Below are 9,342 nucleotides of genomic sequence, written 5' to 3' on the forward strand. Positions count from 1 at the left end.
TCTACACGAATTATCAACTGTTGTTGTAGTCTCGCACAAGCACAAAACTCCCAGAGATTGTAAAATCGTTAATAAAAAAGCAAAACAAAATATTTACAACTTTGTTTGCAATCAGAAAATCTATACAACTGAACTATCATCAACTGTTTATCGAAATACTGCCTACATTGTTGTAGTAGTTTCACAAAACAAAATATTTACAACTTTGTTCAAAATCAGAAAATCTACACCACCTTTTCTACCTTTCCTCTAATAGCTAAATATTCAATTTTAGCTTTTCTAAGACCATCCACAATATCATTTATGCTCATTCTGTCTTCAGGACAATCTTTCAAACATTCCAATGCCAAACAAAACACAGATGACACAAACTGTTGTACTACTACTTCAGAAAACTGCTCTAAATCTCTCTTCACATCACAATCCAGGACTTCCATTAAGGATTTTCTACGTAAGCTTTCGCTCATGTAACATTTCAAGTTCATTGCTTCCCCGAACATATCATCAGTCGGTTTTTTCCCCGTAAACATTTCCAACAATATAATGCCATAGCTGTAGATATCTCCACTTGTTGAAACTATCCCATGAGTTCCATATTCTGCAATAACATTACAATGTGCAAACATACATAGCATAAGGTCTAGTTGATATTGTACTCCTTCAGTTTCAGTTTGTTTGTCTGACGCGGAGTTTAAGAACAACAACAACAACAACAAACCCAGTATATTCCCATATAGTGGCGTCTGGGGGTAAAGATGTACACAGCCCATACCACTACCTCCGGAGAAGTAGAAAGGCTGTTTCCGATAGACCCCCGGCTCAAGACACGGAATAATACACAAATCCTTAATAAAGCATGGAACAAGATGACAGTACATACCTACGCCACCCACAAGGAATAATAACCAAAGGGCAGTAAACAAACTCGTAATAAAGCATGCAACAAGGTGTCATAACAAGAATAATACCCTACCAAGTAATGCCCTACCCCAGTGACCCAAAATGGCACTAGCCTTCTATCCTAATCCTCGTCCTCCAGATCTTCCTATCTAGGGTCATGTCCTTTGTGAGCTGTAACTGCTCCATGTCCCGCCTGATAACCTCTCTCCAGTATTTCTTCAGCCTACCCCTACCCCGCCTGCTCCATCCCGTGGTCTTAAACATGTCTTGTGGAAGGTTAGAGTTTAAAGAGTTGTCAAGAAAGGAAAGAGACATTCTTTTCAAAACGGACTAAAAAGGAAAGTAAGACAAACAAACTGAAACAAAGGGAGTACCAGAATAGAAATGTATACCTACAAAACTTATATGTAAACACATTACAATTTACCCTATGGAAATTGTTCAAGTATTCCCTATGCAAACCGCTATATCGAAACAAGTCGAGCTATACTGATGATATCGTAAAGATCCAAACCGGAGATGTTACCTTCGGAGGAATTTTTAGAGATGACGAGGAAAGTGTATATTGAAATATTCGGGAAGGGCTTACTGCAGACTATGGAGCATCAATCGAGGACTCAAACTAGCAAAAAGATAGGGGATATACAGCATTAGATGCAAAAACAGACTGCCTACTTGCTGTCGCATCCAAGAGGAAAACATACAGTTTCACCCTCTTAGCGCGATTATTGAAGATTACAAATACTTGGTGGAAGTCAATGAGGCTATACTATCATTCGTATCTGGAGGGTGGCAAACAAATGTGCAGATTTTCTAGCGAATGAAGGTCACAAACATGAAGAAGATTTGATAATCTGAGAAGATGTGATCAACGAAATGGAGTTTTTGCTACTGACAGATTCAAGCAATGTAGATCACGAATGATTTTTTAGGTAATTTACTTAGCATGTTTATACTACTAAATAAAGCAGAATAAAGAGGATTTGAGTTTAGTTTCACCTGGTGCCATATATCCAATGGTGGCCAATGTCTTGGTTTGAGCCATATGCATGTCTTGCTCAAAAATCTTTGCGATTCCAAAATCGCAAAGATGTGCAGTCATATCTTTATCTAATAGGATGTTGTTCGGCTTCAGGTCACAGTGTACAATCGGTGTTGTTAGACCACAATGAAGATACTCTAAAGCTGAGGCAATATCTATTGCTATGTTCAATCTCTGAAGCATACTTAAACGACGATCTTGGGAATACAACCACCTATCTAGATTCTCATTTGGCATGTAATCTAATACAATGGCTTTGACTTCTGCAGTACTACAACAGCTGAGGATTTTTGTAAGGTTCCGATGACGAATGCTGCTCAATATCTTGCATTCAGCGTAGAAACTCTTGGTTGCTCCTTCTGATAGTGAGTTAAAAACTTTTACTGCTACATCTGTTCCATCATCAAGTTCTCCTCGATAAACTGAACCGAAACTTCCCTTTCCTAGTAGATTGGCTTCAGAAAATGAATTTGTTGCTCGCACAAGTTCAAGATATGTAACATTTCTCAAGAATGCAATAGGTGAAAGAATTGCAGCACGTTGTGATTCCTCCGTTTTCATCTTTACATATTGGTTCCGTTTCCTTATCACTATAAGTATAATGATCACTATGAGAATTATCGACAAGAGAGGAGGCAAGACATATTTAATCAAAGATGAAACACTTTTCGAGTTGGAATGTTTTGTCCTGCAGGGTGGAACTTGCAGCCGAGGTACTCCACACAGCTCGTGATTTTTCCTAAAAGATTCAGCGCTGAAGTTCGCAAAACATCCACCTGATGGAATTTCTCCTTCCAATTCATTCACGGAGACATTGAAGTGTCGGAGATACCTCATTGCCTCGAGAGACTTGGGAATCCTTCCTGACAATATGTTAGACGACAGATCTAATGTCTCTAAGCTTATCAAGTTGCTCAATGATTCAGGAATACGACCTCCCAATTCATTGTGTGCCAAAGAAAGGTAAACTATTGATTGAGCACTGCCTATTGAGCTTGGGATTTTTCCTGAAAATTGATTCCATGATAAGTCCACATCTGTTGCAGCCTTCAGATTAGAGATCTCCGATGGTAAATAGCCCTTCAAAGAGTTCGTGGATAAGTTTAAACCTACGAGGCCATTCAGGTTCCAAAAGTTCAACGGTAAGGTAGATGTCAAATTGTTCGAATCCAAGTAAACTCTCTGTAGTGATTTCATTTCACCAAAACAAGCTGGTATGGCTCCACGGATCATGTTATCACTTGCGTAGATGTCTCCTAGCTTACTTAACTGGCAAATATCACTCGGGATATGTCCCTCCAGCCTATTGTATTCCAGATATATGCGTTCGAGATTTCTTAACTTTCCAATTGTGTTAGGGATAGCTCCAGTCAACTCATTGCTATCCAAATATATACCGGTCAAGCTTGTCAAGTTTCCAATTCCGACAGGTATAGTCCCCCGGATTTTGCATCCAAATGCTTTAAACAATTGAAGGCTAGCAGAGAGATTCCCTAATGAAGTTGGAAGAACACCTTTTAACTGATTTAAAGACACTTCTATGTATTCCAAATGTCGACAATTAGTTAACGAGGACAAGAATTTCAATTCTCCTTTCGATGTTTCTCCTGTAAGGTTATTCCCTCCTAGTAATAGCCTCTTCAAAAGTCTTAAATTGCCAAGGTTGGGTATCGTGCCAGTGAACGAGTTGCTGGACAGGTATATAATAGCAAGCTGTGACGCATTAGAGATAGAGCTCGGAATTGATCCTGTAAGCTTATTCTCACCTAAATAAAGCTGTTCCAGATTTGGTAACTGAAGTCCCAAGCGTGACGACAGAGTTCCAGTCAGCCAGTTCCTATTTAGGTCCAGACTCTGCAAAGTCGATATGTTGAATACTTTCGATGGAATGACACCTGACAAGTGATTTCCGTGGACGGAAAGATGCTTCAGATTTATGCTCCCTATCTCAGCTGGTAATTTCCCTGATAAAGTATCAAATATATCAGATCATTCATGAAAAGGGCAGCCCGGTGCACTAAAGCTCCCGCTATGCGCAGGGTTCGGGGAAGGGCCTCACCACAAGGGTATATTGTACGCAGCCTTACCTTGCATTTCTGCCAGAGGTTGTTTCCAAGGCTTGAACCCATGACCTCCCGGTCACATGACAATAACTTTACCAGGTACTCCAAGGCTCCCCTTCGTATCACATCATTCATACTTAGAAGAAATCCGTCACCAACTTAGTGGATTAGGAATGTAAAGAAGTACTCCCCTCCGTTTCAATTTGTTTGTCTTACTTTCCTTTTTAGTCGTTTCAATTTGTTTGTCTTACTTTCCATTTTAGTTTGTTTTAAAAAGAATGCCTCATTCCTTTTTTGGGAACTCTTAATTTTAACTTTCCACATGACCTATTCAAGATCTCAAGATCAAAAGTCGTTTGTACTTTCTTAAACTCCGTGCCAAGTCAAAACCAAACAAACAAATTGAAACTGAGGGAGTAGTTTACAGCATAAAAACTCATCTGTATGTTAATATCAACTTACTGAAAGGTTTCTACTTTGTTATCCGATATGCGAATCAGTTTCTACATGTCTGGCCATGTAGCAAAAGTGATGGGGGAGGGGGTGAGAGGATCCAACATATACACTACCTGATACTGTGTACGTAAAACATGTGCGTCGAGACAAGCTGCATGGTGTCATTAATGTATGAGGTAGAAATAGTTTAAGAGGGCAGCCCGGTGCACTAAAGCTACCGCTATGCGCAGTGTCCGGGGAAGGGCCCCACCACAAGGGTGTATTGTACGCAGCCTTACCTTGCACTTCTGCCAGAGGCTGTTTCCAAGGCTTGAACCCGTGACCTCCTGGTCACATGACAACAACTTTACCAGTTACTCCAGGGCTCCCTTCGAGGTAGAAATAGTTTGTTCTTATTAATTTTAGACCTCTTAAATAGCTTACAACAGGATTGATATCTAATGTGGTAGGTAAATTTAGGACTGTCATGTCATGTAAATAGAAGCTACAAGGTTCTTTGATCTCTTATATATGCTGATGAACGAATATCGGGAAACAAGGGCAATAGCAATTTGGCGTTGCGTACCTGTAAAGTTGTTGTCCCCTAAAGTCAGATACTGAAGGAAAGTAAGGTTCCGAATATCTTCTGAAATGCTGCCTTTAAGCATATTGCCTGTTAGTTGTAGGACTTGAAGCCGTTTGCATCTGAATATGTTTGCGGGGATTTCACCGGTTATCTGATTTGCGTTGAGAAAGAGCCCTTCAAGGAGAGGAAGATTACATCGACTGCTCGAGGATGGCATGCTTCCCGACAGGCTGTTGTTCCCGAGATCGAGTTGCTTTAAGTTGGACATGTTGAAGAGTGAATGTGGAATTTGACCTGTCAGGGTACTACCTTTTAAGCTTAGCATCTCCAAATATGTAAGGTTACTCAAACTTTCAGGAATTCCACCTGCAGAAATATTGTCAAAGCTAAGTGAGTATATACGGCAAAGCACCTCGATCGAGTGGAGGTACAAGAAACAACAGATAGTAACAGAACGGTACTACAACAAAATAATACGATAGTCGAAGTACAGGAAACAACAGATAGTAACAGAAGTCGAAGGACAAGAAACTACAAGAGTACTACTACGACTACTTGTATGGATGGACAACAAGACAATGCACTCCTACCTACTAACCTTCAAAGCTAAGTAAGTGTATATTGCAAAGCACCTCGATCGATTGGAGGTACAAGAAACAACAGATAGTAACAGAAGTAGAAGGATAAGAAACTACAAGAGTACTGCTACGACTACTAATATGGACGGACAACAAGGCAATGCACTCCTACCTACTAACCTTCAAAGCCAAGTATATATGGCAAAACACCTCGATCAATTTGAGGTACAAGAAACAACAGATAGTAATAGAACAGTACTACAACAAAATAATACGATAGCCGAAGTACAAGAAATAACGAATAGTAACAGACATCGAAGGAAAAGAAACTACAAGAGTACTACTACGACTATTAGTATGGACGGACAACAGGACAATGCACTCCTACCTACTAACCTTTTACATTTATCCGTGTCCTTCACAACCTCCTATCTAAGATCATGTCCTCGGTGCGGTACATATAAGTTGAGGAAATGAACTGGTGAGAAACAGAAAACTGATGGTTTCAATGGAATTTCTGTCGTTTTGAGTTTTTTTTCCAGAATATAGAGAAATGAAGAAGAATTTTGACTGTTATTTCATTTTGGCGGTTCAAAATATGAAGAAGTAAACATGTCATGCGGAAAGTTGAAATTAAAGAAGGAACGAGAGATTCATTTTGAACTGAACAAAAAAGGGAAGTCAGACAAATAAATTGAAATAGAGCGAGTATGATACCTATCAAATTGTTTACCCCGAGATATAGTGTCTTGAGCTTGGTTATGTACCCAATTTCATCTGGGATTTTTCCATTGAATTGATTGAAAGACAAGGACAAATCCTGGAGTTCCTGGCAAAGATGAAACTTTGATGGGATTCGTCCATGAAGCTGATTCAACGATAAAAATATCCCTTGAAGCTTAACAAGACGATGATCATTGCAGATATCCGGTGGTAGTTCACCTGTCAAACTATTACCAGTGATATCGATGAATTGCAAGGAGGATATGTTGAACATTTCAGACGGTATAGATCCTGTAAGCATGTTATATTTCCAGTCAACTTCTACTAACATGGTAAGATTTCCTATCTCTTTTGGGATGTTTCCATGTAACGTATTGTACGCAAGTACCAATCTCTTCAGCTTTGTGATGTTGCCTAAAACCGATGGAATAGCACCACTGAACTTGTTTTCGTTCATAAAAATGTTCTCGAGCTTTGGTAACTTTCCAAACCAGGTTGGAATGTCTCCGTTTAGACTGTTAATTCCTACGTTTATCTCTTGTAAGCGTCGTAAATGACCTAACTCACTAGGCATCAAGCCACTGAAGTTGTTGTTACTGATATCTAACGATGTGAGGAATGTCAGGTTTCCTATTTCAGGAGCAATTGTGCCTGAGAGTCTGAATCCTGATACGTTTAAAGACATCACTCTATGATAGTCATCGTCACTACTACAAAGGATGCCGATCCAGTAACAGATCGATGATCTGTTACTGGACCGCGTCCAGTTTTTGGTCAAGAGATGATCAGGATCTGAAGTTATATGTGATCTAAAAGCAATAAGTGCAGATTCATCTGTGTTTATGTTTGTAAATGCCCTGACTGAACTCAACCAAACTGTTAGGAATGTTAAAACCAAAAGTGCTGGAATATTTGCATACCAATAGTAAAACTTCTCCATATATGGATTCTGATGTTAGGGAATACAAGAGTTTTGTTGGATGTTTCATATCATATTGGTTGTAAGAGGATGTAAGGCATTGATGTATGATACTTCTCTTTCCCAGTTTATGTGGCAACGTTTATTCGACACAAAGTTTAAGAAAAAAAAAAAGACTTCTGAAATTTATGGTTGCGCGACTCTAAGGGGTCGTTTCTTCTGGGACGAACTAAAAGGGAAAGTGTGTCGCATAAAAGGAATCATGTTGTTTCAGGCTTAAATTCTAGCATACGCAAAAAACACTAAATGATTTTTTTTTATACGCTAAAGCCTTGATAGATAAAGTTATTTGATACTTGTAATGATGCAAGTTTATCCGGACACTACGATTATAAAAAAATATCCATTCTTTTGGACATTTATTATATTAGGACCATTCATAAGTGGGATCCACCATGCAGTTGAATGGCAAATCCACATTACTGCTAATGTACTATGTAGGTGTGGAAGGTAAGGATTATTAATCCTAACATTAAATTGTGTAACTAGACACTTATGGTCTATTCTCAATTTGACTTTCATGGTGCATGGACAAGAAGAAGTTGTTCGGATGGTGAGCACCCCTTACTTTCAACCTGATTGTCGTAAATTCGAGCCATCAAGAAAGCAAAAAGAGTGAAAGCTCCTAGGAAGGGATATTTTTTTTAAAAAAAAAAAGGACTTCATGGTGCATGGCTGGCAGGGGTGGAGCCACCTTGCATCCAGGAGGTCCGAATCCCCTTCAACAAAAAAATTATACCATTTTTACATGATTAAAAATATTTTTTATGTATATATAATTAATGTTGAACCTCCTTCGGCTAATTCGTATGATTACTTTTAAAACCCCTCAACAAAAGTCCTGACTCAGCCATTGGGCTTGCTTGCTAAGTTTTGTTCGTTTAAAGATTCAATACATAACTCGCTCCCAAAAATCATTTAAAACGTTCAAACAAAATCTTATTTCAACTGAACACCTCAACTTCTAATAAAGTTTTCCAATCTGACTCTTCCAGTTTGATTTTTTTTTTGACATGTATTCTCATTTGTCTATCAGGTAGCTAAATTGAAAAAGTTAAATACTTTTGAAAGACAAAACGAAGTTAAGAGTAACTTTTGAAAGATAAAACAAAGTTGAGTGACTATAATGACCAATCACACAAAGTTGAGTGACCATCCAAACGTCTAACATACTTCACTTACGGAATTACACTAGATATGTTATTGTTGACGTAAAAGTCGTCTAACGTGAAGATTTGGGAGGAAAATATACAACAAGAAGAAAAACAATATATACACTAAATCATCAATACAGATTTTTTACATGTCAGACACTTTTTTGATCCTCAAGTTCAATAATTTGTGCAATACTGAAGGTGACACATCCATGACTTTTTGGTTATGTTCTTTAGCATGGAGCTCAGCATGAAGCCTACAAAGTGCTGAACCTGCAACTTTCCATGCAAAACCACACTTTCTGATGTCGCGTATAGATTTCGCGTAATCATAAGTCACCTGGTAAATAGCAAGTGCATCGGTAAATATGTCCGATTTACTCCTTATGCTTTCCTCCATATCCGGCGCTTCATATAGCAGCTGCATTAGAATTTGAAAAAGCACTGTATAAATGTGCACTCATGGTGGCTTCAAAAGATAAATGTGTTACATTGGAGAATCGCGGAGAGGAAGGAGGGATGATGGGGACAGTGAGAATTGAACTCGATTATTTTCTGGAAACTCCCACAGATACCAGTGGATTGTGACACTCACGTTTGACTTCTTTCAAGGGAAAACATCCAGATTTACTCATCTACAATAACAACCACATACCCAGTATATTCCCACCAAGTGAGGTCTGAGGAGGGTAAGTGTACGCAGTCCATACCACTACTTCAAATGTGAGACAGAGAGGTTGTTTCCGATAGACCCTCGGCCCAGATTTACTCATCTAAGAAACAAAATATCTAGTCCTACCCCCATCTAAACAGAGTTCAAGAGTGAACCGAGTTATCCTCAGTTATACTTTAGCTAGGATCCACATCGGAGCTCCATTAAGG

The 9,342-nt window shown here is 38.9% G+C and overlaps 2 protein-coding genes across 2 annotated transcripts in view; both read right to left on the reverse strand.

The window, feature by feature from the left end:
- Positions 1-82: 82 nt before the first annotated feature.
- On the reverse strand, positions 83-7,552 carry LOC107840981 (LRR receptor-like serine/threonine-protein kinase EFR). Its single transcript, XM_016684958.2, has 4 exons — positions 6,322-7,552; positions 5,027-5,392; positions 1,900-3,906; positions 83-598 (listed from the first exon to the last, which is right to left on the reverse strand). Exons 1-4 carry the CDS (start codon positions 7,265-7,267, stop codon positions 225-227), a joined length of 3,693 nt encoding a protein of 1,230 aa, XP_016540444.1. The 5' UTR covers positions 7,268-7,552; the 3' UTR covers positions 83-224.
- Positions 7,553-8,399: 847 nt separating this feature from the next.
- The window catches only part of LOC107840980 (probable RNA-dependent RNA polymerase 5), a 16,273-nt gene continuing 15,330 nt past the window's right edge, over positions 8,400-9,342 (reverse strand). Inside the window, exon 19 of the mRNA XM_016684957.2 lies at positions 8,400-8,881. Coding sequence (XP_016540443.1) covers positions 8,606-8,881 — 276 coding nt within the window. The 3' untranslated portion in view covers positions 8,400-8,605. The remainder of the gene's footprint in view (positions 8,882-9,342) is intronic.

This window comes from Capsicum annuum, chromosome 9 (assembly GCF_002878395.1).
Source record: "Capsicum annuum cultivar UCD-10X-F1 chromosome 9, UCD10Xv1.1, whole genome shotgun sequence".
Taxonomy (NCBI): domain Eukaryota; kingdom Viridiplantae; phylum Streptophyta; class Magnoliopsida; order Solanales; family Solanaceae; genus Capsicum; species Capsicum annuum.

Excerpts from the sequence above, each read along its gene's own strand:
- LOC107840981 (XM_016684958.2), bottom strand. The coding sequence starts at position 7,267 with ATGGAGAAGTTTTACTATTGGTATGCAAATATTCCAGCACTTTTGGTT. Across the intron at positions 3,907-5,026 it reads AGGGGACAACAACTTTACAG|GGAAATTACCAGCTGAGATA; the intron begins GTACGCAACGCC and ends ATACTTTATCAG. Across the intron at positions 599-1,899 it reads CATTGGATATATGGCACCAG|AATATGGAACTCATGGGATA; the intron begins GTGAAACTAAAC and ends ATGTTATTGCAG.